Here is a 27,781-nt window from a genome sequence, read left to right as displayed (position 1 = left end):
GAGACAAGATTCCATTATATTGTCTGGGCTGGTCTCAAACTCCTGGGCTCAAGCCATTCTCCCACCTTGGACTTCCAAAGTGCTGGGATTATAGGCATGAGTCCCTGTGCCCAGCCTCAGTAAGCTTTCACAGTCTAACTTTGTGCCAAGAAGTTAATAAGATCTGAAACTAGTCAAAGTAGCTTCCATTTATTCACAGTTTTTAAAACATTTTTCAAGTTTAGTCAACTTCCCAATATAATCAAAGGACAAAATGGCAATAAAAAATATACTTCATCAGATCTTAGAGTTATGCAATCAGTTAAAAAAGTAGATATTGGGTTTTAAACAACTGACATACGCTTTCCTTTTCCCCCTTTAAAGGTTTTCAGTATCCATTTGAAATCATTGAATCGCTTTTCTTCTCCTCCACAGACTTCAGAACTTTTTCACCCAGAACTGGAGAAGGAGCACTCAGTCATTAGCTGAGGGGAATGGCAAGGATCCAGGGGTCCTCCGTGACTACACAACCACCCTCCTGAGCACCTTTAGGAAATCCAATGCTGTCTGAGAAGCAGCGGGGCCAGATCCAGACCTATGGAAAATTAATATCTGAAGTGCTTCCTGAAGGTCACCTCAGTCTTTATGCTATTTCAAAAGCTAGCCCGGGGCTTAAGAAGAAAAGGGAAGTGACATTCCAGCCATATTTGGGGAGCTATTTAATTTTCATTGCATACCTCATGCACAGGGGTAATAACACATTCTAGGACATTCTTCTGGCCTACCCACTCTTCCTCTTTCTCTTCTTCTCTTTCCCTAATGAGTGGTAGTGACAGGATGGAAGTCTGCACTCTTGGTAGATAAATGGCAAAGCAGGAGAAAGAACTATTCCATAATCAGTTAAACAGGGAGTTTTCAGAATCCTGTCTGTAAGTGTTTTCAGACACTTAAGTGTCTTGTCACTTAAGTGTCTTACTGGAAGCCTACTAAGTTATCAAGACTGTATTTCTTTGCTTTGTGCACTGCGACATTGAAGCATTGAGACATGAGAAGTCCAAAAGAGGAAAAATGTGAAAATCACAAATTTAAAGAAAATGTTGAGGTCTCAGTTCTGAAACACCATGCTTCAAGTGTTGTCATTTTTGAGAACATTTTTTAAAGGCGTCTAATATTCCAGGACATACAGTTCCCATTACTGGCCCAGCAGGTACACAGGGTCTCCCACTTTGATGGTCCCTGGGTTTTCCAGCACAAAATACTGCCCAAAGAGTGGTGATTTTCCATATAACTTTCGTTCTGACGGGTCACACTGGCGATAACTGCAACAGGAAAATATCATGATGAGTCACAGCCAAGCAGACGCAAGAGCTCAACCAGCACGTGGCTTCCATCACACACAGGGCCTCCACATGCACAGCTTGAGAGGGCACCATCCCATCAAAGCTCAACAGAACAGCGCCTCCTGGAATGGGGCAGTGAACAGCCTGCCCAGCAAACAATTACAGAAGCATAAGCAATGGCCACATCCCCACATCTTTTCTCTATATTCATGTTCCCCCTTTCAGCATCAAGACATTAGATACTTGGCCTGGCGCAGTGGCTCACGACTGTAATCCCAGCACTTTGGAAGGCCGAGGCGGGCAGATCACAAGGTCAGGAGATCCTGGCTAACACAGTGAAACCCAATCTCTACTAAAACTATAAAAAATTGGCCCGGTGTGGTGCCAGGCGCCTGTGATCCCAGCTACTCGGGAGGCTGAGGCAGGAGAATGCCATGAACCCAGGAGGCGGAGCTTGCAGTGAGCCGAGATTGTGCCACTGTGCTCCAACCTGGGCGACAGAGTGAAACTCCATCTCAAAAAACAACAACAAAAAAATTAGATACTCAATGTGTCTAGACATACTTTATCATCTTCCTTTGCCCTAGGCATCTTTCCTCCTGTCTCCTCCATATCTGTCACCTGAACTACTATCCTAGTCATCACTTGGGCTGGGAGCCCATCCTTTACACCACTGTCCTCCCTTCCCACAGCCTGTCCACAGCTGACCAGTTCCAAGGTTCTTCCTGTACAACATTATTTGACTTGGCTTGCTTTTCCTCATTCCTACCATCACGATCTTGCTTCCAGCATGCTCAGATTATCGTAATAACTTCTTAACCAACCTTTCTTCCTCGTTCTCTACCTGTTTTCAATTCATTGTTGACACTGCACTATATCACTGTTGTAATTGTATTCTGGTCTTATCATTCCTAGGCTCGCAAACCTTCCATGGCTCCCCAATGCCTAAAGAATAACATTCCAACTATTCAGCCTGGTGTGTAGGGCTCTACCTGGCCCCAGCCTACTTTTTCAAACCTGTTGCCATCTGCTCCTTACTTGCACCTCTGCAGCTGTCTGCTGGATTTCACCTTGCTTTGCATTTTACTGACTCGGTGAGCCCTCTGTGATTCCTGTGGGATGCCCCTCCTCCAGGTCCCCATGCTTTACAATTATACCTGCCTCAAGGCCCAATTCAAACACCACATCTCCCGGGAAGGAAGCCCAGGTTCCCCCAGCCACGAGTAATTCCCCTCCTCAATTCTCTTTGCCCCTCCAACACTCACATGTCTTGTCCTGTAATGTCAGGGCACAAGTTTGACTCTACAAGGCAGAGTCCCTGGAGAACAGGAACTGTGATTAATGCCTGTTAATTGTACTGCCTTGTACTGCTCATGCCCAATGCTGGGCCTCCTACGTCGCCTGTGACCCAGCATTGTTTGCTGGCTGGATTAGCATGCTCACGAGTAAAACCGTCTGTCAGAGACAGTATAAATATGAATATTTTTGTCCAGCAGAAAATGAAAGAAGCCGCAGGGAGAGGGCACATGAGCAGATGTGTGGGACTCACATGGCAAGATTCCCCTACCTTCCCCGCTGGGAAGAAGTTAACCTTCAGCTTTTTATTTAATCTAACCCTAATTTTACATCATTTTTATATTTAAAACATTTTTAGATAAATCATTCATTTTATTCTGCCTTGCTTAAAAAAAAAGTGACTGCAACAACTTGGTTCTAATGTTGTTTTCAAATCAGAAATGGCAAAGGAGAAAACAGAGAGTCAAATCTAGAACCTCCTTCTGGAGACCCACAGCTCCTTCCCCAGACTGTAAACAGTTCCTGTAGGCAGCATTGTGTCCACTCTGTTCTCTGTTGCATTCTCATGGCCTGGAACAGTGCCTCATACATATGCTGTAACCACTCAAAAAAAATGTTGGTTGAACAATGAATGAACAAATGAATGAATGAATGAATGAAAATGACAAGCTGCTGATGCAGGCTTCCCTGCCTTGCCAAGAGAATTTCCTCTCTCTGTAATCAGGTTTCTGCAATGCCCTTGGACCTGACGAACCAGACATCTCTCCTAGCCTGGCTCTCCTCTGTCAGCATGTGACACCCACGACATTTTGGGATGTATCTGTCAGAGGGTGACCTCTTCAGGAACAGGCGACACATCAGCTGCTTGTATGGCTTGGGATTTCCGTGGCTACCAAGCTCTGTAATCTAGAGTCCAGGCTCTCATTATCTTGGGGAGAAATTGAGAGTTGGAGTTCTGCGCACCACATATGGATAGTCTATAAGGAACTTTACACATGTTATCTCTTTTAATCCTTACAAACTGCCAATGTGCGAATTTGTCTTTTCTCCATTTTACAGTTAAGTCTCAGGGGAGTAACAGACTTGCCTGAGATCACAGATCTAAGGGATCCAGCTGGGGCCAGAGCCCAGGCCTGGCTGACTTCAGAGTCTGGTGGACTCTTCCCACCCAGGACGTAACCCTGCCTGGTCATCAACATCCTCCTGAGTACAACCGCCGGCCTGAGAAGAACTGAGGGGCCTCACAATTTAGTCATCTACACCAATTTCTAGCCACTGACAGTTTTCACCTATCCCTTCCTGCCAACCACACACATACACACTCACTCCCCCACCAGGTAATGAGGAGCAGAGGACCATAAAGAGCGGCTGCCCCTCCCGGCACAGCCTCCCTAAACTGCAGAGGTCAGGGTGAGGGAGTTGCTTTGTCAAAGTGCAGGTGTGGTCACCGGCTCACAGGTGACGGTCCACTCCACTGTCTAGGATTAGAAGCGGGAAGAGCTATGGGAGTGGAGAAGGGGTTCTCGGCGGGCCGGCCTGCCAGGGCTTTCCTACAGCTGCCTGGTTTTGCTGCAGACTCTCACCGCCCCCTGCACCACCTCCTCCTGCTGCTGCCGCTGCTGCTGCCGCTGAAGCCCACCTCCAGGCTGTGTGAAGACTCAACGAGGTCACTAGCGGCCCCTACTGGCACTAAGAGGTATTGCAAGCAGTCTATGGATTCGCGTGCACACCAAGTTCAACCGACTGAAAGAAAATAGTGTTGTTTCATACATGGGTCTTCTACGATTTTTTTAATATATGACTTTTCATATATGTATTCCTGTTGGTATTAATAAATTAAAACTCATTTAAAATCTTCCTTAGTGCACTTTCTTCTTAAATGAATACGAAACATAACTATTCTAATGAGCAGGAAGCCCAAGACACTTTATTTAGCTTAAACCGAGGTCTCCATTATTTACAAGGTGCAATGTAAATGGAAACAGTTTGTTACCTTTAAAGTGCTGTGCACCACAGAGGGCTGCTCCTTGTTTACACTGCCTGGTTTACTCATTCACTGGTCAACGTCCAGGCCATGACTCCAGGCAGAGTCTCTGGTCACTGCCCAATCCCGCCACTGGTGTTCATGGGACCATAAGTCACCAGGGGCAGAAGCCATTCCTGAGGCCTCATGACTGCCTATTTCTATGGCCAGGTTAAGAATTAAACAGCATTGTTAATCCCAACACTTTGGGAAGCCAAGGCAGACACATCAGCTGAGGTCAGGACTTTGAGACCAGCCTGGTCAACATGGTGAAACCCTGTCTCTACTAAAAATACAAAAATTAGCCAGGCATAGTGGCGCATGCCTGTAATCCCAGCTACTTGGGAGGCCAAGGCATGAGAATTGCTTGAACCCTGGAGGCGGAGGTTGCAGGGAGCCGAGATTACTCCACTGCACTCCAGTCTGGGTGACAGAGTGAGACTCTGTCTCAAAAAATAAGTAAATAAATAAATAAATAAAAGAAAATAAAAGAAAAGAATTAGCATCGTGAACGTTCCCGGGAGAGGTGCCACACTGAACTTACAGAGGCTGGCTGTTGGGCAAGTTCATGTTAGGTTTCATTTAAAGCAGCCTCTGAGTATAGGAAGAAGTGTGGTCAGGCTTCTCCTCCTCTCAGAAAGTGTCAAGTTTATAAACGGAGACTCTCAATGAACGCAGCTTACATGGTCATTCTGCACAGTATTTTATCACCTATAAAAATCCTATATCTTGCCTTATTCCAGTCTACCAGAAGAGGTATTACAAGTCCAGTTTATACCAATAAAGAAACTGTGACTTGAAGAGCCTAAGCAACTTGCCAGTGTCACACAATTAGGAGGTGACAGAGCCAGACAGGTGGAGGGTCTGTCTCCTCCCTTGGAGTTACCACTGCTATATCTTCTGTGTTTTGCTCAGCAGAGCACAGCCTGACACAAGTGGCTGCTGGCAAATGTCATTGCAATCACAGTATTCGTGCATCCAGCAAAACCTTTTTTTTTTTTTTTTTTTTTTTTTTTTTGAGTGCCCATGCAGTAACTGTGCTATATTCTTTCCATTAGGGGCAAGATGTCATGAAAGCAACAATGGCAGACTCCAGTCATTCCTTCAACCATGGGGATTAGTGTGTACGTCACTTTCCCTTAAGAAAGAAAAGAAAAATTCCATTTTCCTATTTTCCTGTTAGCAGACAGGCCTCCACTGTGCCGCCCACTGTGAGTATTTTACAGACAAAGGCTCCCCTGTGCCTCTGTATTTCTTTTTCTCGCACTGCTGTGCCACCCCGGGCTCTGCCTGCGGGTGACTAACATCAGGAGGCAGGGCTGGGCAGGCAGAGAGGTCTCCCAGCTGAGCGCTTGCATTCCAGAAGCAACCCCAGCCATGGGCACCATGAGTGCCCAGAGGCAGAAAGCCGTGTGGTTCTGAGCAACCTGCCCAACAGCAGAGAGGCTGTGGACACCACTGTTTGCTTCCCTTCCCATGATTTATGCGATGCGGCCAGGCCTTTCTCTTCCCAATTTATGACCACCTGTCTTGGGAAGAACATAAATTAAACATCCATGGCAATTTAAATCTCAGTAAGAGATAGGAGAAGACACCTAGGCTGGCCGCACTGTCTCCTGGGGGTATTAGAAGCAATTAGGCCTGGATTGTTGGGCTGCACAAAGCCTGCAGAAGATCAGGGGGGTGTGCTGGCTTCTTACGCTCCCCGCCTTCCCACCCTCACTCTGTGTTTAGGGTCAATTATCCTCCTTCTATAAACACAGGCTCCCAATGGAGGAAGGGGGGCCCTGAAGATGCAGAGAACGAGCCCAAACACGTGAAGTGCTTTGCGGAGGCCGTTTCTGCAAGAGCATAAACCTTCTAAATCCAGAGGGAAGGATGCCCCACACCGAGCAACTGGGGGGAGAGAGAGAACAAGATGGACAAAAAAGGATGACAGCCAATTCCCCAAACCACTTGGCTGATTTACACAGAACCATCTATTTCTATCTTGCCTCCCTTATTTTATAGGGAAGAACACTCAGGGCCTGAGTGGGGGTGGGGGCGGGAGCACAGCAGTTGGTGTGCTGCAGATCCAGGTCTCCTGACTCCCAGCCCAGGATCTTCCCTCTGGCCCTCCCTGCTTTCTGCCCCTAGTAGCTCCTCTGTGGCCATGGAAAACAGGAAGACTGAGTTCTGGTTTGTTCTGATGGTGAGTGTGCACATTTCAAAGAATAGCTATAACCCTGCTCCTCTCATCAATGTTCTGTCACACATAGTGACATTTCCCCCAAAATTTTACTATGAAAATTCTCAAACAGGCAATTGCTAAAATAATTTTACAGCAAATACCCATTTACTCGCTGCTTGAATTCTGAGCTTAACACTTGACTATATATGTATATATACTTGACTATATATATTCTTGACTATATATATATATATATATATAAAACACTTGACTATATATATATCTGTCATCCAAACTGGAGTGCAGTGGCACAGTCTCAGCTCACTACAACCTCCAGCTCTCGGGTTCAAATGATTCTCCTGCCTCAGCCTCCCGAGTAGCTGCAACTACAAGTGACCGCCACCATGCCCAGCTAAGTTTTGTATTTTTAGTAGAGACAGGATTTCACTATGTTGCCCAGGTCTCGAACTCCTGACCTCAAGTGATCCATCAGCCTCAGCCTCCCAAAGTGCTGGGATTACAGGCGTGAGCCATCGTGCCTGGCCTTGACTATATTTTCTTTATCACATATGTATCTATTCATCAATCCACTGTATTCTCTCAGGCTGGTCTGTAGCCCTCCTCTTTGAAAGTTGCTACAAATCACACCCAATGCTGTTGGAGAGAGGTAGAGACCAGCCACTTGCTATCCACCTCAAAGATTCCTTGAGTCCCACAAACCCCCTTCTCCGTAACTCCCTCCACCCACCTTGTTTAACTTCCCTGCTGACCGCTGTCTCCCTGCCAGGTGGCTTAGGCCCTGAAGGCCACCTGCTAACCTTGCTGCAGCCTGGCCCACACCCTGGGACTCATCTCCTATAGGATGACAGGTGCTGGCCAGAGAAGTCAGGCCACAGCCTCATGCTCAGGAGTGAGGTGACAGCAGGGATGACAGCCCTCCAGCCCAGGGCTTCAGCTTGCCCAGAGAGGGAGTCAGATCTGGGACAGTAGAATTGTCAGGGAGGGATTGGGGCTGATCAGAGAAGACTGAATTGTTGGCCCCCGAAAAGGCCATGAGGTGGGTGAAAGGTGGAAGGAAAGGGAGGCAGGGAGCCTCACGTTATAGGGAATGAGTCCTGCTCCACAAAGGCCAGTGCAAGCTCTGTCATGCACTCGTTCACGATGGTTTTGACACAAGATAGTCACATCTCAACTGCATTCCTTCTTCAAGGTTCTCAGAGCCCTCCCTTCTACAAGTTATACCTGGGGATGCCAAGTCAGGACCAAAGCCAAGGAAGGCTCTCAGGGACTGCAGAGATGAGGCCTGACACCTGGCCTGTGATTCAGTATTCAATGTCAAAGGAACCAATGAAGAGAAGCACCTTAGTTCATTTTCAGTTTCAGCAATTTCCTGGGTCCCAAATTTGGCAGATAACAGCACTGAAGTGCTTGGATACTAAACTGTTATTGTTGTTTTCACAAAAGTAATGCAGAGCAATTATAGAAAGTTTAGAGACTACATATAAGAATAACCCTTTTCCATAATTCTATCACTGAACCAAAACTGCATCTCCATTTTGCTTTATCTCCTTTCAGCCTTTTATCTACTCATGTGCATTTATGTTTTTTAAAATGTAAAATCAAATAAAAATAAAAAGTAAATAGTGCTATTTTATAATCAACTTTGTAAAATCAACATGGCATCTTGACTATATATACAATTTAAAATGATTCTCGGTACTATGTCTTTCACTTAAAATTTATCCTTAAGAAATTTTAAAGTAAACATAAAAGTAGAATAGTGCAATAAATCTCCCCATAATTATCACTCAGATTCTATTTATGAAGATTGTGACACATTTTTAAAATGTACTAATCTATCCTATTTTTCTTTTTGCTAAAATAATATATAGTATATAACAAGTTCCAGATGTCACATCACTTCACTCCTACACACATACTTCAAGCAGCGTCTCTAAAATATATTGACATTTCTAATATAACCACAATGCCACCAGGACACCTGGTACATTTTTTGGTATCATCTAATCCTCAGCCCATAATACAATTTGTCAAAATACATAAGCAACTTTTAAACATTGATTTATTTGAATTATGATTTCTAAATGAAAGATAAAAGTATTTATTTAAGCAGACATGTTGGTGCTCAAAACACCAGGGAATGTTTCCCAAATCATCTCTTTGATGGGACCCCCTTGAGCTTCCAGACTATGTGTGTGGTGTTTTCACTGCTTCCTCTTGTAAACATTAAGCAACAAATATTGCTTCTGTTCCAGGCACCTAAACCCGAGGATGAGCCCCGTCTGCCCAGTCCTACCTCTTCAGTGTTTCCAGCGGCTCCTTCCTGCTCATGACGCCGGTGTCTGGGTCCACTGTGGTTAAAATGCATCTGGAGACACACACAGAGCATCATAAGAGGGACATAAGAGGACAGAGCAGAGTGTGGCCTTTTCCCCACCCCCACCCCACAGGGACAGGAAAGCGCCTTACCTGGAACAAGCCATCAACCTTTTCAGTTCCACGTCGCCAATAAGAAGCTCGTCCCAAGAATCCTAAGGAACAAAGCACAAACTCCCATGAGCACCTCCAGATCCTGCCCCTGACACGTGTGTAGAGACTTCCCAGGAGCGCCCGCACCTAATGATGTCACCCACATCAGCGAAGGCAGCCTTCTGTTCTCCTCCAGCCCTGCTCTGCCAAGCAATACCCACACACCTTCGCGTTCCCTCTCTCTGGCTTTCATATGCCAGTTCATTCCCCTGAGATGAGATTTCTCTCTCGTCTCACTTGTAACTGTCATGGAAACTCATCTCGCTCAGGGAGGCTCCCTGATGATCCCATTTGACTCCTGGTGGGGGTTGGGGTGCACAAAGTGGATGGGGTGGGTGAAAGTGGGGAGGGGGACAGAAGGGGACATTACTCATTACTTCAGATAGTATCAGATCCCTTCATGCCTGCCTGAAGTTACATGGATCAAGAGCCTGAAGTCATTGAGTATGTGCATGTCTCCCCGGCCAGATACGGACACATCAGGAGCAGGACCAGCAGCCTCATTCCTCTTTGATTTTTGCTGGAGCATTCACGAAGTACTGAAGCCAGGGGAGCTCTGCAGGCATTGCCTGTGGGCTGGGTCAGTGGAGCCTACTTTCCACAACAAACCGCATTAATGGACCAAGGCCCTCCAATCTAGCAGCCGAGATAGGCCATCCATACATGGAATTCTAAAGATCAATATTCTATTTTTAAATGCCAGAAATATTCACAAAAAGCACTCCAAGGCAGCATGTTGTGTGTTGGTTTCACTGTGCAGGCAATACTTACTCGGGATTTAGAGGCACAGCTCTCCGGACTGGTCTGGTTAGAGGAAGTTTTATGGAATAGGTAAGATAAGTGCTGAGTCTAAAAGGGCAAAGAGTTTGAGAGGCACAAAAGAAGGGTAAGGGGACTCCAGGCAGAGGGGACAGCAATAAGAAGGAAGGGTGCTGAGGAGGCAAAGTTCATTTGATTATAGTCCTGACCTTCTTACCCTCGGAGAGAAGTGCCCGCCACACAAGGGCGAAAGGCAAAGACCTGGAGTTAGAAAGCAAACTGCCTTGTCCTTGGTTGATCATGAGCTGAGGGACAGAGTTTCAAGCTCAGAATCTTAACTTCGATAGTGTGTGTTATTCTTGATATATATGACACAGGGGTTTTGTTCTGTCATAAATCATAAAATGGGTCTCAAGTGCATATTTTCAACAGTCCAGAAAACTGGGCACAGTGGATTAGCACAGCCACAGCCTGTCCTGTGAACATTTCTCCACAAGGAGGCACTGTGGTAACAAAAAAACACATAAACAGAGTATAAAAGGAGAAAGATAAGGGTTCCACTTAGGAAATTAAGTTCTTATTAATTAAAGAAATATTTCCAGAGCCCCTTCTATGTCCAGTAAAAACTATTGAGGATTGAGTCATAAGCACTGATGAGCCCAGGAAAGTCTTCCTACAGCACCTGGAGGTGACCAGTTCAAACAGGACAAGCATGGTATGGGAGAGGCTCAGAGCACACCATAGCTTCAGAGATGGGAGGGAGCTCTTTGAGGTCCTGCAATCACAGCAGGCTTCCCAGGGGAGAGGGCTTTTAATCCAGGCTTTCAGAGAATGTCAAGAGTTTTAAGTAGGGAAGGGAGTAAGATTCTCAGTGACCAGGAGACACTGGTTTGCAGTTTGGAGCTTTCATTGGCGATATGGTTTGGCTGTGTCCCCATCCAAATCTCATCTTGAATTGTAGTTCCCATAATCTCCATATGTCATGGGAGGGATCCAGTGGGAGATAATTGAATCATGGGGGTGGGTCTTTCCAGTGCTTTTCTTGTGATAGTGAATAAATCTCACAAGATCTGATGGTTTTATAAAGGGCAGTTCCCCTGCACACATTCTCTCGCCTGCCACCATGTGAGACATGCCTTTGCTTCTCCTCTGCCTTTTGCCATGATTGTGAGGCCTCCCCAGCCATGTGGAACTGTGAGTCCATTAAGCCTCTCTATCTTTATATACCCAGTCTCGGGTATTTCTTCATAGCAGTATGAAAATGAACTAATACAGTTGGTAATAAAGGCTGGAAAAGCGGACTGTGGCAAGGTTACAGAGGAATGTAATGATTGAGTGGGAAGCGTGGACCTTTGTGACATGGAGAGCCACTAAAGGCTTCTAAGCAAGGCAGAAACACTGATGTTTTGTCACAGACTTTTAGAGGGGGAGAGATCATGCTGATCAGCTCTGGGAGGCTTGGCTGTGGCAACATTCAGGAGGGAGGACTTAGTGGTCCAAACTTAAAGTAACAAATGTTAGATCTGGCTGGTGGCTGAGAACAGAAAGGGGAGCTGATGTGGCTGGGACTGGGAGGAACACAGCAGAGGGAGGAGCCAGGGCTGACTGTCACCTTCCCAGACTGGGTGAAAGAAAACAACGAGCTGCCTGGATAGAAACAGCAAAGTCAACAGAAGGAGTTTGGGGACCAGGCACAGTGGCTCATGCCTGTAATCCCAGCACTTTGGGAGGCCAAGGCAGGTGGATCACCTGAGGTCAGGAGTTCGAGACCAGCCTGGCCAATATGGCAAAACTCCTTCTATACTAAAAATACAAAAATTAGCCAGGCGTGGTGGCACATGCCTGTAATCCCAGCTACTCAAGAGGCTGAGGCAGGAGAATCGCTTGAACCCAGGAGACAGAGGTTGCAGTGAGCTGAGATCACGCCACTGCACTCCGGCCTGGGTGACAGAGCAAGACTCTATTTCAAAAAAGAAAGAAAGAATGAGTTTGGGGAGGTGGAGTGAGGGTGTAGAGGCTGGTGTGTGAGCACCTAAGTCTGAGTTTCTCTGTCAACCAACAAAGAGTTGGAACTGTGACACAGCACTCCAGAGGGGGTCCCGGTGGACATTTAAGGGACCTACATCAGGTGACAGAGGGTGATGCTGCAGGAGACAGTGTGATCACCAAAGAGGGGAGAGAATAGGGTCAAGGCCAGAACTTTTGGAAGTAAGGAATGAGGACAAACAGCAGAGAAGTAAGGGCAGTGCAGTCAAAGGAGAAACGTTTCAGTAAGTAGTGCCAATGGGTCCTCAGGGCAGGGAAGCGGTGACTGAAAAAGTCACTGACTGTGGCAGGTGGGGTGGATGTCTCTACTGTGGCTCTGGGGAGAAATGAGGTGTAAGAAATGAGTGTGGGGAGTGCCGATGATGAAGGGAGGCAGAGCAAAGCCACAGTTGCTGAGAAGGTAGGTTCTGAGATGCAAAGTGGGTCTGCTTTCCAGAAACTTGCATGCAGGTCCTCAGCCTTCCTCCATGCTAGCCTGCTCTCTCAGCTGCACCCTGGCCCCACCTGCTCTAATCCTTCTCCAGGCTCCTGGCAGAGGCAAATATGTACCATGCAAATCAGATTCAGTCACTCTCTGGCTAAAAATTCTTCCCAGACTCCCCAAAACCTGACACCAAGTACCTGTGCTCTCAGCTCCCCTCCTCTCCTGAGCCCCAGCGCTACGAGATGACCATTCTCTCACATCTTCATAGCCCTGTGTATGCACCCCTCCCTCAGTGCTCCCCTTCTCCTTGACAATACTTATCTGGTCATTCATTTAACAGATAAGTAGTGCACACCTACTATGTGCCAAGGGCTCTCCTAGGGGCTGGAGATAAGGAGCTTGCATAGGGGAAACAGACAATACACTAATACCTGAGTACACACGGCTTGTTAGGTGGGGTGTGTGCTGTGGGGAGCTGGATGAGTGGGGTCAGTGAAGCCCGCAGCAGGGGACTGAAAGAGGCACTGGAGTGAGCCATGAGGCCTGTGAGGGAAGGTATGCCAGGCGGAGGACCCAGCCAGGACACAGAGAAAAGGCCAGTATGGCTGGGGCAGAATGAGACAGCAGAGGGGAGTGAGAGGAGAAGGGGCTGGGAGCTGGCAGGGTGTCATGTTGGGCCTTCAAGGCCATCCATAAGGATCCCATCTTTTACTTGAAGGAAGGTGGAGAACTGTGAGAGGGCTTTGAGCAGAAGAATCACATGATGTTACTTACATCAACAGGGTTACTTTGACAGATGTGCTGAGAACAGCCCATGGATGGTGGCAGGGCTGGGTCAAGAGTAGGGCAGGAAGGCCAGTGAACCCAGGCTGTTGCAGCACCACTGGTGACTACATCCAGGCAGGGAGGGGAGTGGGGAGGAGGCCCAGCCATAAAGATTTGTCAACTGTAGGAACTTGGGATATGAGACAAAGAGAAGAACAAAGGGTGGTTCGCAGTTTGGGGCCTGAGCCAGCGGAAGTCAGGGCTGCTGTGTGCTGAGATGGGTGAGACTGGGCACAGCAGGCTTTAGGGTGGAAACCTGACCCTCAATTTCAGACATCCTGACATTGGATTAGACATCCACATGGAGCTATGGAGAAGCAGGGGAAAGCTCTGGCAGAAGGATATAGTTAGGAGTCCTCAGGACAGACAAGGTTTTGAAAACAGATGATAAGAGAGAGAGAGAGAGAGAGAGAGAGAGAGAGAGAGAGAGAGAAGGAAGGAAGGAAGGAAGGAAGGAAGGAAGGAAGGAAGGAAGGAAGGAAGGAAGGAAGGAAGGAAGGAAGGAAGGAATCAGAAAAGTGAGTGCAGACAAATGAGAAAGGTTCTGAGACCAGAGCCCTGGGTGCCCCACGCTTCAGCTAACCCCACAATGCAGGTGTTAGTCACGTCCCCATGTCTGGCTGCTCGCCACCCTCCTGGCCATGTCTTACTGGACTGTGACTGCTTGTTCACTATCTGACCACTCTGAGCTCCTCAGGAGAAGCAAGTGCATTTCTTCAACCTTTGTTCTCACTGTCTATTCACAACGCACACCACACAGGGGCAGCAACCCACTAGATGATGGGTGAATTACTAGAAACAAGGCCGGTTCAGCCACCATTGTGTTACCGCCCAACTTCACATACAGAATGTTCTCAATTAAGAAACACTCAGAGAAAGAGAGAGAGATATGAGTTTTTAAAGTAAGATTCAATTGAAAGAAATCTCCGAGATCTGAAGTTCTACTCTAGGCCGTCTCCTCCTCTCCTCTCATCCGAATCTTACTGTCACAGAATTTTGGAGTGGAAATGGCTTCAGTATGACCCTTGGTGCACAGATCACACCAGGGGAAAGAAAGCTTAAAGCCGATCATAGGGAGAAAGCTGGGGTCTGAGCCAAACTCCCAGGAATGAAACTCTTCCTTACCTTTCTGTGGTACTTAATGTTCTAGAACTTTTCCACAAATTGTCATCGACCTTGATTCTCACAGCTCCCATCAGGCGAGGGAGTCATTGGAATTGCCCATGTTTTACAACTGCAAGAAGCAGAGGCCTCGGCAGGTTCGGTGACCTGTTCAGGCTTGTGTGGTCACTTGCTGAAGCAGGCGGAGTGGAATCCAGCTGTCCCAGCCCCATGGATATGCCCTAGAATTCTCAGGGTTCCTCTGGCCTTGTACAATTGAGGTTCAAAACCCAGCCCCTCCTTGCTGTGGTATAGCCTAGGGCAGGCCACCTCACCTCCCCAAGCCTCTCTCTTCTCTCCTGTAAGATAGGAATGAAAGCTTTACCCTGCTGGGCTCTGTGAGGCATAGAAGAGACAACATACTTAAGTGAAACACAAGTGTTTATTCAAAACCCTCCCCACTCATTTCTCTTTCCCTGAGAAGGAATATTCTCAGGAAAAATGACTCTCCTAGCCATAGCTAGTGGAAGATGAATATCAAGGACATAGTCAAAGGCAACCAAACAGTGATTATTTTCCTGTTGTCTGAGTCAGGCTGGCCCATTGTGCACAGAAGCAGGACAGGCAGAGCTCCCTTGTCACAAAGAAGCACTGAGAGACACCCAACCCAGGACCGTGGGGGATATGCACACAGTCCATCTGCCTCACACTAGGAAGTTCTCTGCCATCTTTAGAAGAAACGTTACCCTTGGAAGGTGGGAGCCAAGAGTATTTTATATAAAGCATTAGTGGTGGATTTGGGAGTACTTTTATTATCCTCCATCGATTGATATTGCATTTATACACCTCATAAATTACATTATCCAAATTGATCCTTCAACAGACCTTTAAGGTAACCCTAGGCAGAAATATGATCATCTCATCGTTCAGACAAGGTAAATGAGGTAAATGGGACACAGCAGTGCTGCTCAAAGTCATGCAGAAGCCAGCACAGAAGCTGAAACCAGCCCTCACATCCTCTTGTTTGAATGTGGGAACCAAATTCTTATATTATTTCTCTTTCAGCACAGCTTTGCCTCCGTACAGCAAAAGTGAAGAACAGAATTGGTTCCTCTGAGTATAAAAGGTTAAAACTCAATTGCTTTGACTCCATTTGTCCCTGTTATGGAGGAAATGGGCAGACGTAAGAACCACTATATTGTCCCTTTTACCTCTCCCTTCTCAACATAAACATGAGGCACAACCAGAGCTCCTGAATTCCTAGCTGGGAGTCAGGGCTTCTGTTGAGTATCCACGGCTGGTGGCCACTCACCAAGCCTCTAGGCCACCAACCTCTGCCTTCATGGAAGCCCAGGGAGAGAATCAGGTTAAATAGCCAAAGGCTATTTATTACAAAGTAAATTTGCTGCCATAATCCTGCGGAATCCCGGAAACCAAGCCTCAGGGCTATTCAAGCTAAGTCACCACGCAGACACCTGAGGGCAGATGGAAGGTGGCACTGCAGGCGTTTTAGGGCCGTGCCATCAAGCTCAGGGGCAACAAGCTCTCCCAACCCTCACCCAGCAGCCTTGCAGTAAATGCCTGTCTTCTCCAAGAGAGCCATCTACTGAACAGGAAGACCATCCTTTGACAAGACAGGAGCACACACTTTCTTTGTTCCACGGCCCACACAGATCATGTAGTCTGTGCAAGAAAATTTGACTCAACAACGAACCTGTCAACTCAGAATTCTCCTTAGAAGCCACAGATACTGAACTGCTTCCTTGATGACAGTCTCTGACCCATCAATATTTATATCCTCCACACAGAAGTCTGCACTTATTAGGTGCTGAATAAATCTAAAAATCAAATTGTTATGTATTACAGAGTTGATAAATAATGCACCCTTCAGAATAATCTAATCCAATGTCAAAGACTTTCATACCTTGAAAAAGAAGTCAAATCCAAGGAAAGATGCAAAGGGGCATAGCGTTACCTCTGCGTAGACATCGCATCCTGAAATTACAATATTGGGCCTGAAGTTGGTTGCTTTAACTTTCTTCTCTAGCCTGGAGTTGAGATCTGCCAGCGATGCCTCAGAAAGGATCATGAATGGGCTAGTGTCTGCGTAAGCAATCTGATAAGGAAATACACATTGTTATAACACGTGGCACAGCAACTTTTCAGTGGCTAGGTGTGCCTAGCTCCTAGACATACCCTCCGTGCCCCACCCCACCCCACATACAATCTTTCAAAGTAGTTCTCTTGTTCTTTTAATAGAAGTCATAGTGACTCAGAAGCTTTAAATAGCCTTGCAGACAGCAGAAACTGCATGGTGGAATGAAGGGAACAAGGATTCAGAATCAATCCTAAGCTGCCACAAGGCATGTGCCCTTGGGGACATCACTGCACCTTTCTAAGCCTCCAATTTCTCAAATGTTTAGTAAGTTGGTTGAGTTTGATGACCTCATTACGTTTGATTTAAATGCTCACTAATTCCATGAATACTTATTTTTATGCAACTTACAAATTAATATTTATGTTGACTATAATTTATGCATTTGCTTGTTTATTTATCTATATATTTTGAGACAGGGTCTCCTTGTCGCCCGGGCTGTAATGCAATGGCGCCACCACAGGTCACTGCAGCCTCAACTCTCTGGGCTCAATCAATCCTCCACCTCAGCCTCCTTAGTAGCAAGGACTACAGCATAATTTCTTTTTTATGTGCATGGTAAAAGCAGTATATGGTGCTACCAACAACCCTGCTTTTATGATGAATCCTTAGAGCTTTATGCCATTAAGGCTGATCATTTGAGTCTGTGTATCTCCATACCCATGCCAACTTGCATAGCTGGAATCTGACATACAACTGCAAACTAAAAATTCTGGACTCCATGTGCGATTACAGAATGGAATGAAAAAAAGACACTGGTGCAGGACAGTTTTGAAACCCTACTGGCATCAGAATGCTTACACAAATAGGAAGGTAGACGCTCAAGGGCAAAAATTCAAGAGTCCCCCAAATGAAGAAACAAATGACGCTTCCTTAGATCACATGCCTACTGCTTGTGATCTAAGCTACCAGAGGGCTGCCCCGAAAACAAGAGAGCCGAGTTCATCAGAGATGCCACCTGAGCCCCCTGGGCTGGGGGTGACTGCTTTCTACCAATAGGGGCAGCAGAACCTCTCACCTGGTCCTTGGGTCGGAACAAGTCTGCTATTTGGTGAGGATATCTCGGTCGCATGTGAGGCTCGAAGTGCACCAGGCGGTAGGACTGTGACTTCAGGAAACTGGTTATCCACTGGGCAGCGGCCTCACCACAGTCTCTGCCCTCAATCTCCAGGCCATGCACTCTGCAGGGGTGGCAGGAACAAAGGGCAGACATGGCTTTGAAAATCCATGCACCCTAATATGTGCCAGTTATATCAGAAAAGCTGCTTCTAGCTGTAACATTACCGTCATATCTTAATTACCAGAAGATGTAATTTTAGTCCTGGCCCTGACTCCAAACCTGCATCAGCCCACACGAAAGTGAAAAGCACCCCTTTAAGCTTTGCTTTCCCGATTTTAAAAATCAAGTTTTGTACAACTGTGTCTCCCTTCCTGGAAGGAATGCAGGGAGGATGAAATGAAATCATATATTTGAAAATGTACTGAGTTCTCCAGAAGAAAACTAATGTATCAGTATAAAGTAAACTTAGAATTACTGCAAAATCTAGTTCACCCAGCTGAATAGCGACCAGAAATCTTTATTCACAGGCCTGGCTATACTTTGCCAGTATAGTAACAGCAACAATATGAAAATGTTCTATAAAGTCTAAAACATTACAGATAATAACTTTATATATAACAAACATTAACAGTAATAGTCTATTTATTTTATAATAATAATAATCTACTAGATTTGATTGCAAGTTATAACTTTGTAGGATTTGAAGTTCCTACTCTCTAGCACATAGTCATGTGCAGGGCTGTTCGGCATTATATGAATTTCACAGCTATAGAGAGGAAAATAAATGCTATGGTGTAGGCCAGCATTTCACAAAGTGCAGGACCATTACCACTGCTGGCATTCAAGATAATTGTAGATGGCACCTGGGTATAGCATTAAATAACAGTGAATTATACAGAGAGAAATTTCAGTTTAGTGGTAATAAATCTTTACCTTTTAGCAACACTTGATAATCACCTCTTTTTTTTTTTTTTTTTGAGACCGAGTCTTGCTCTGTCTCCCAGGCTGGAGTGCAGTGGCCGGATCCTAGCTCACTGCAAGCTCCGCCTCCCGGGTTTACGCCATTCTTCTGCCTCAGCCTCCCAAGTAGCTGGGACTAAAGGCGTCCGCCACCTCGCCCAGCTAGATTTTTGTATTTTTTAGTAGAGACGGGGTTTCACCGTGTTAACCAGGATGGTCTTGATCTCCTGACCTCGTGATCCACCCGTCTCAGCCTCTCAAAGTGCTGGGATTACAGGCTTGAGCCACCGCGCCCGGCCCTGATAATCACCTCTTTTAACAAAGAAAGAACACACCTTAGGTCCAGAGGCCTCTGTAGGCAACAGTTTCTAGCTAGAATTTAGTAATGTTTTAGCATATTGAGTGTTTGTTAATTTCTGGCAAATTATATAGGTAGCAATATAAAATTTGTATATAGGTAGCCATATAAGGTTTATAGGTAGTCACATAAATTTATATATAAACCCATATATACAAATTATATAGGTAGCCATATAAAGCCATATACCTGGCAAATTGTATAGGTAGCTATATAAAGTTTCTTTTTTTAATAAATGTGTTTAAGATTAGTTTTTAAGCTGAATCAATTTAAAGAAAAGCATTAAGTAAATAAGAGTACAGGTGGTTTATGGTTTGGCTACTGTCATGGTGGTGTTATGCAAATGCTGGAAGTTTGAGAAAGCTTAGTGGATCAAGTAAATCTACTTGGCTGGGCATTCCATTTCCACAAATGACCAGCTCCATGACCTTGGTGATAGTTTATTATTCTGAGACTCAGTTTCTTCATCAATAAAATGGGGGTAGGAGCACAACTTTGTTGTGAGGATTAGGAACAATCTGTAAGAAGCACCCAAACAATTCTTAGGACTGGGGTGTGCTCAGTAGGCGGTAATGACCTAGGGTCCCCCAACCAAGTTATTTCAAGCTATCTTTGTATAGTTACTCCACAAATCAAACATTTAATCAGACAAAAGCATCCATTCTCTAATAATAATGTACAAATTGATTTTTATATTGTAAAATAATATTGAGTATAGTATCCTATATATTTTTATATAATTTTATTTTATTGCTTTATATCTAAAATGAGAAATCATTACTAATAGTGTCTGGGTTACATTAAGCAGTGAGATTAGTATATTCAAAGGTTTCATAAATTTTTAAAAACTTTTTATTGAAGTGTCACACTCATGTAGAAAAGTGCACTGCTGTAGTATATGACTTGATACCTTTTCGCACACTGTCACCCCACCCATTCTAAATTAACTGCCTGAGAATCAGAGGGCTGAAATATGCACCCAAGGCCTATGAAGTCATGAGAACATTTACAAAGACCAGGAGTGTCTGTGTTACTCTTTTCTGGATCAAGATGAAAAATAAATAAAATGAATAAAATAAATGTACCCAAACTTATACACCCAAATGGATATTACCTTTCAGAGCAGTCACCTTGGGAAGTAATCATTCTAACCTATTATTAATCATATCTACTTATTACTACTCTTAAGCTTAACCTCACTTTTTAACCAAAAAAAAAAAAAATGGTCCTATCGTTTTCTTATCCATAGGGTTTAGCTCCAAATAATTTTTTACTTTTCCCAAAAATCAAATTCACCAGTTCTAGAACTGAGTGTATATGAGGGGCTTAGCGTCTGTGTGTGTGTGCAGTTTAATGTCTGAAATGCTGATTTCAGAAGCATCTTGTGAAATGCCAGCATTACCAAATATCTAGGTATGGAGATAGCCTTGAAGGTCATTGCCTTGTTAGATGCCTCTTTGCTGGTGCCTAAGAAAAAAAAAAAAATCACCCTCCTTTCTCCAGAGTCAAACCCTTACAGCCCACCAAAGTACCTTTTCAGTCTCAACTTGCCATTCGGCAGCCCAGGGCTTCCCTTAGTTGCTTTTACAGGAGGGTGTGAGGGCGCACAGCAGAGGATGTAAACAGGAAGGCTGCTTTGACTCCTTAGGGCTTCAGTTAGCAATAATTATTTTTACAAAGTCAAAACATTTGCATCTCTCTTGGGCCATTTAGACATCTGCCCTGTTAATCCGACACTGATTTCCATTGCAACCTCTATTTCTAGATCCTGGGGTTCAGGTTCATAATCACCCAGAACTTGAGGTCTTTCAGCGAGTAGAATTTGTTCTGCCTTCTTCCTGCTCCTCCCATGTTTCTCCTGAGTTCTGACTGGCCTCTGCTGTATCTTGGCCCCAGCACTCCACCTGTACACTGTCCCAAAGAGTGCAAGCGAAGAATTAAAATAAAATTCCAAATGCTTCTATAACCTTTGACCCTTTGACAAAGATAATGTAGGCATGGCTTGAGATGGTTTGAGGTTTGAGGCTGCTTGCCTGAATAATCCCCAGCAAAAGTCCCTAATTCTCTGTATCTTATTAGTAGCAGGCAAGGCATGTGAGAAAATCAAGTAACATCTTCAACCATGAAAACAGGTGTACTGCCTGTGATCACGACCTTCTGAAAGTGACCCCAGAGCTCCAAGAACTCATCAGAAATCTTTAAGAAACTGTGGGCTGAGGTTACAACTTCCTCATAAGAGAATAGGTTGGGCTGTCGAAAGAAACCTGAGTCCAGAACATCCTTGGAATCTTTGGATGAAGAGTCTGTATACTACCGTAGCATGTCTAAGCCTTTTCAGTTTGCAATTTCCAAGCATGCCCTTGTTTAGTCTTTTGGGCATGGACCAAATGCCCATATGGGACTGTGAAAAAAGTTTCAACACAATTTCAAATGAATTGAAAATTAAACAAAAAATTAACTGTAAGAAAATATGGGTAAATATCTAACCATGGCAAATAAACACAAATCAGGACATGGATAAACGTGAAATACAAATTGCAATGTAAATATTTAAAATCTTACCTCATTCAGGGAAAAATGCAAATTAAAGTAACAAGAAATTATCATTTTTGCTCATAAAAATGGCAAAATATTGTTAATATAATGGTTAAAATGGAATTGGTAAAACCATTCTGCAAACAATTTAGCAAGATGTATCAAAAGCCTACAGTATCCATATTCTTATTTCAAACAAAACCACTGCTAGAATTTTTTCCTAAGAAAACAACAAATGATATAAACAAAGATTTATGCCAAGATATTCATCACATTCTTCTTAATATCTGGAAAAAAATTAAGACAATCAAAATGTTTAATCATGGGCCATGTTAAAATGCCTTAGGTGATACCCACACAATGAAATATTATGCCAACATGAAAAATGGTATCCTTAAAGATTTTTTAACAATATGAAAAAATACTCAACATTATCAGTTTAAGTATATAAACAATATGAAAGGATTTTTTTGTATTATTTCAATTTGTTTTCTAAGTAACAGGCATAGAGACAGAAAGAAATATGCCACAATATTAATTACAGTTATCACAGATTTTGTTTCTTTTTTTTTTTGGTATTTCCCAATTTTTCAACAATGAATATGTATCACTTTTCTAATCTGAAAAACCACCAATTTCAATAAAAGTATATTATCATGTTTAAAACTAAAATGTAGAAATTATATCAGTATTGCATTTTGTGAACTTTTCTGGGTCTTTAGACATTTTTCAGATAACTACATTTTTTGAGGTGATACTATTTTTTTATGATAGGTTATAAACTACATGTAACATTCACAGTGCATTTTTATTCCAAATGCAGAAACTATAACAAGAATATAATTAGACCAACTTTAATTTTGCCATAATGAGATAAGAAATCAACTCTAGACATGACTTCTTAGAGGCAAAGCTAGTTTTCCTAGAAGAATTGCTTCGCTGCAGCCCTTCTGATGTTGAGGGAAGGGCTTCTGTACAGAACACCCTCCTGGGCTGCATCCCCAGCCTCATTCTGACACTGACCACTGAGCAGCCACTGGCTGGATCACTCTGCTAGCTAGAGCTGTTCTTTTCTATTTTGGAACTTTCTTTCATTAGAACTAAATCTTATGGGTCACATAGCCATTTGCAACTCCTTTCCTAACTCAGATTTGGAAGATACCCAGTTTTTCCAAGCCAAGTAGAAAAAGTTCTATGAGAATGCATAGATCGAATCTCACCTCTGCTAGGACACTCGCCCCCACTACTCCTACCCCATTTTTGTGCTTGATCTTTGGGTGCTGTTATTTTTCTCTTGCTGACATGTCAATATGCTTTTTTCTCATGGGTTTCTACATAGCACTTTCAATGTGTTGTTGTCATCTCAACAACACAAGTTTCTGAAGCTGCTTCCTTCTTTCTCCTTCTTTTAGATCTTCATAATGTTGAAGACTTGGTTCTACATATGGTACACACGCAATCAACAGTTCATTATTGATATGTTTCTCAGGATTTCCTCTAGAGTTTACGCTTTCTCAAAATCGCATGACTATTCATTCATGCAAGGGCTACGACCTGCCCTTTCCTTACCTGCACTTGAGCACTGCATTTGTGGTGGGCGTTTTGATGGGCAGTAGTAGATCCTTTGTGTAGGCTGCACTGAGAGTCAGGGTGTCACCATCACAGGTCAGGGAAATCAGGACCAGGCGAGGTTCCTGGCGAGCAGTAACCATGTTTCCCTCCCGGTTGATCACAAGCCAAAACCTGCCATTTTCAAAACACAGGATATATGTGAACCATTGACAGGAAGCCAGACTCTGGAGGAGCTCCAATTAGACACTGTTGTCATCTTTGACTTCTTCCCCATAAGCCTGGTGTGTGTGAGTTTGAGAGTGTGTGTCTGTCTGTCCTAAACATCAGCATACAGGACTGAGTCTGTCACTTAATTTCAAAGGGTTTAATAACCACTCAAGCATCCAACATATCTAGAGAACAGTTTGAGCTCTTTGATGGCACGGAAATTAAAGATGTTAATTATATTTTCATCTCAATCTCTAGAAAGCCTGAACGCTTTCATTAAACATGCTCCAAGCAGATGACAAGAATCTATTTTACAGAAAGACTTTAAGGGCAGGAGGAAACACAGTGCCTGGCATCCGGTAGGCAATGGGCTCTCATCGGTGGAAACAGCAGGGCTGTTGCTCATATTGTTCACAGAGCATGGAGTTTAGCTGAGCAACATGCGGTGCCACTTATACTCTGCCAGTCCAGCCCCCCACCTTTAAAAACTTTTAATGTTCCAATATTCGGTGCTGTCCATTCTGCAATTTGCTAAACTAGACAGTATTTTTTTCTCTGGCCCAGTATTCCTGGTCTACAGGTACTTCCTAGAAAAAAAGATAAATGGAGAAATAAGAGCAATAGAAAGAGCCATTTCCAGAACAAGAACAATATGTTTTTGTAGGTTATCTCTCAGCTACCAAAGAAACAAAACATATTGGCATTTCAATCCTTTCAGTACACACTAATCAAATGATTACAGTTATAGAAGTGAGCATGTGCTTTTGAGATTTCCAGACATAAGAAAAAAGTATGGCCGGTACTTTAGGTCGTTCAAGATATTTCTTGCATCACTTCCAGCAGGGTATCATGGCTGAGCTGTTCAGCTACGCTAGAAAAATATGCTCAGTATAAGCCCTTTCCCTAACTGCCCTTTTATCAGACTTTGTTTCTGCACAGACAGAGGCCTGCCCTGCCCCAAATCCTTGGGACCAGCAGGTGAATATTCTCCCTAATATTCTTCCTGGTAATGGCAGTTTAGATCTTTCTAAAATGCAAATCTAACTTTAAGACCCCCTCATTCAAATCCCTCCATGGTTCCTGCTTTCAGGATAAAACCAACTCCTAAGCAAGGGCATGCACAGCCCTTCATGATCCAGCTGCTGCTCCAGCCATTCTTACCTCCCGAGGTCTTCACACAGGCCAGTCTTTTATATATTTTTTTAAACTGCAGTAAAATAGATATAAAACATAAAATACCTAGCATACTCCTATGTACAGACCCAAAAGAATTGAAAACAGGAACTCAAACAGATATTTGTGTATCAATGTTTATTGCAGCTTTATTCAAAATGCTAAAAAAAGTAGTAACAGCCCAAGTGTCCATCAACAGAGAATGGAATTTTTTTAATGTGATTTTAACCATTTTGAAGCATGCAATTCAGTGGCAGTAAGTACATTCACAGTGTTGTGCAACCATCAGCACTATTTGCAAAACCTTTTCATCACCCCAAACAGAAACTCTGTACCAGTTAAGCAATAACTCCTCGTTTTCCCCTTCCCTCTGCCCCCAATAACATCTAATCCACTTTGTCTCTATAAATTTATCTACTAGACATTTCATATAATCGGAATCATGCAATATTTGTCCTTTTGTGTCTAGCTTATTTCAATTAGCATTATGCTTTCCAGGGCCATCCATGTTGTAGCACATATCAGAACTTCATTCCTTTTCATGGCTGAATAGTATTCCATTGTGTGTATATACCACATTTTGCTTATCCACTCATCCATCAATGGATACTTGGTTGTTTCCACCTTTTGACTACTGTGAATAACATCATAATAAAGGTTCAACACTCAATGCTGCAAAGAACATTCATCCTATTTATGTCCCAGTTCCTTTTGGTAAATACCTTAGAGTAAGCTTGTCCAACCCATGGCCCGTGGGCCACATGTGGCCCAAGACAGCTTTGAATGCAGCCCAACACAAATTGATAAACTTTCTTAAAACATTATGAGATTTTTTTGTGAATTTTTTTTTTTTTTTTTTTTTTTTTTTTTTTTTTTTTTTTTAGCTCATCAGCTATTGTTAGTGTTAGTGTATTTTGTGTGTGACCCAAGAGAATTCTTCTTCCTATGTGGCCTAGGGAAGCTTAAAGATTGCACAACCCAGCACAGACTATGCCAGCCTTTCCCCAGCATACACCATCCTCTCAAGCCAAGTGTCTTTGCCCAGCTTATTCTCTCTCTGGAAAGTTCTTCTCCCAACTTACTTGTTTAGTTGGTTATCACCTAGGACTGTAAGCCAGTGTTGGCTTCTCTTGATCACACTTTCTGGGAGTGTGTGATGAAGGAAAATAAAGAATTTATCATAGTGTCTGGTACAAAGGCCAGCTCTTCTTATCATCTATTGTAATAGGAGCTCAAAAACTGCTTTTTGAATCTACGTAGTAAAATTCCAGGGCCCTTTGCCTCTCAGGCCTACAAAAACTAATTCAGTAAATTCTATCACTTTTCAGAGCCTACTATACAAAACATGGATTGTTTTTTTTTTTTAGACGGAGTCTTTCTGTCGCCCAGGCTGGAGTGCAGTGGTGCGATCTCGGCTCACTGCAAGCTCCTCCTCCCAGATTCACGCCATTCTCCTGTTTCAGCCTCCCGAGTAGCTGGGACTACAGGCGCCTGCCACCAAGCCCAGCTAATTTTTTGTATTTTTTAGTAGAGACGGGGTTTCACCGTGTTAGCCAGGATGGTCTCGATCTCCCGACCTCGTGATCCACCCACCTCGGCCTCCCAAAGTGCTGGGATTACAGGCCTGAGCCACCGCGCCTGGCCCAAAACATGGAATATTTAGGATCCTTGGTTTCCTTCCTGAAGCAAAGATGCATGCATCAGTAACGTTTCAACTATGTCATGAATTGCCCTCTGTCTTGGGAGCTGGTAGGAGAAAGGTTACAGCTCCCATGAGTCCTGTGTTACTTGCTGAGCTGCGAGGGCTTCTCTGGAAAGGAGTTTCAAGTGCAGCCTCACAATGAGACCCGGGGCTGGCCTGAAGCCAGACATTAAAGATTACAAAGCCGTCAGCTCCCCGGGTTTTGCAGCCTTCGCTGAACGCCAGGAATCCACGCAACTCTCAGAATCCAGACAGAACATTAACAAGATCACTCTTTACAAAGCCCTAGTGTGCGAAAGAAAATAAGAGTCCTGGTTCCACTGCTGTGTGGCTCTGAACTCAGCTTCTTTATCCACAAGAGTGCTTGAGAGAATTGGGGAAAATAGCATCTGCAATGCCACCCCTCACTTTTTTTTTTTTTTTTTCTTCACTTAGTCTCCCTCTGTCGCCCAGGCTGGAGTGCAGTGGCATAATCTTGGCTCACTGCAACCTCTACCTCCCGGGTTCAAGCGCTTCTTCTGCCTCAGCCTCCTGAGTAGCTGGGATCACAGGTGCGCGCCACCACGCCCGGCTAATTTTTTTTTTTTTTTTTCCTTAGTAGAGATGGGGTTTCACCATGTTGGTCAGGCAGGTCTCGAACTCCTGACCTCAGGTGATCCACTCGCCTCGGCCTCCCAAAGTGCTGGGATTACAGGCGTGAGCCACCGCGCCTGAAGGTATTTGTTGAATTGCAGTCATGACTATTATGAGCCCCGCCTTGGTGCGCTCTTGGAGGGCTGGACTCTACAGTTTCAGCTTTCCCCAGGATCTCAAGAAAGTCACTCAAAATAAAGCTACTGGGAACCAATCTCTTTAAGCTAGCCGCCTCCACGAAACGGAGATTAAGAAGTTTGCTCACTGGCAGACACCTGGGAGCGATACCACACCTCAGCAGGAGCACATTACGCCAAAGAGCCAGTGGGAGGTGGAAATCCGCCCACCCCGGGAAAACCGGTCCATGCGCTCAGAGTCCCAGAGCCCCGGGATCTGATGCTGGGGGCTGAGGGTTCCTTTTACTCTTTGGCCTTGTCTCATCCAACTCCAGTTTCTTTGTAATAGGAGGAAGGACCTGTTAGTAGACTCTGCAGACCTTCCCTGCACTCCTCCCTTCTCAGCCCCTTGCCCGAGCCGGATCAGCGCTGCCCCGCGCCCGCGCTCGGCCGTACCTGTCCCGCAGGTTGCCGCTGCGCAGCCCCATGGCCGTGCACTCAGCCTCGCTCAATGGCAACCCCTTGCAGGATTTCACAGGGTAGATCCAGAGCTGCGCCACGGTGCCCACCTGCTGCAGCAGCCGCCGGCGCCGCTTGGGCCATGTGCGGCGCCAGGCGACAGCCCCCAGCGCCACTGCGGTCAGTCCCAGCACGGCGACCCCGAGCCACCCGGGCCGGGGCTGCGCGAGGAGGACAAAGCGGGCCAGCGCGGAGGAACGGGCGGCGCCCATGGCTGGCTTCTCCGCGAGGTGGCGGCGGCAAGGCCGGAGCGCGCTGGTAGCCCCGGGCCGCTGGGG

General features: G+C 44.8%; 1 protein-coding gene across 3 annotated transcripts; it reads right to left on the bottom strand.

Moving 5' to 3' along the window:
- Window positions 1–167: 167 nt before the first annotated feature.
- On the bottom strand, window positions 168–27,781 carry MTARC1 (mitochondrial amidoxime reducing component 1). 3 transcript variants are annotated; one of them, XM_010368089.2, is made up of 7 exons: window positions 27,441–27,781; window positions 23,151–23,324; window positions 17,687–17,849; window positions 16,438–16,629; window positions 9,299–9,360; window positions 9,126–9,197; window positions 168–1,298 (listed from the first exon to the last, which is right to left on the bottom strand). In XM_010368089.2, exons 1-7 carry the CDS (start codon window positions 27,713–27,715, stop codon window positions 1,172–1,174), a joined length of 1,065 nt encoding a protein of 354 aa, XP_010366391.1. In that variant the 5' UTR covers window positions 27,716–27,781; the 3' UTR covers window positions 168–1,171. The 3 variants fall into 3 exon arrangements, 2 of the variants coding, with proteins under 2 accessions (XP_010366391.1, XP_010366392.1); XM_010368090.2 differs by having other exon boundaries at window positions 16,489–16,629; XR_004059013.1 differs by lacking the exon at window positions 168–1,298 and adding an exon at window positions 14,538–14,872 and having other exon boundaries at window positions 9,140–9,197; window positions 16,489–16,629.

This window comes from Rhinopithecus roxellana, chromosome 8 (assembly GCF_007565055.1).
Source record: "Rhinopithecus roxellana isolate Shanxi Qingling chromosome 8, ASM756505v1, whole genome shotgun sequence".
Classification (NCBI taxonomy): Eukaryota; Metazoa; Chordata; class Mammalia; order Primates; family Cercopithecidae; genus Rhinopithecus; species Rhinopithecus roxellana.
The sequence above is the reverse complement of the archived record's forward strand: the minus strand, read 5'-3'. Positions and strand labels throughout refer to the sequence as shown.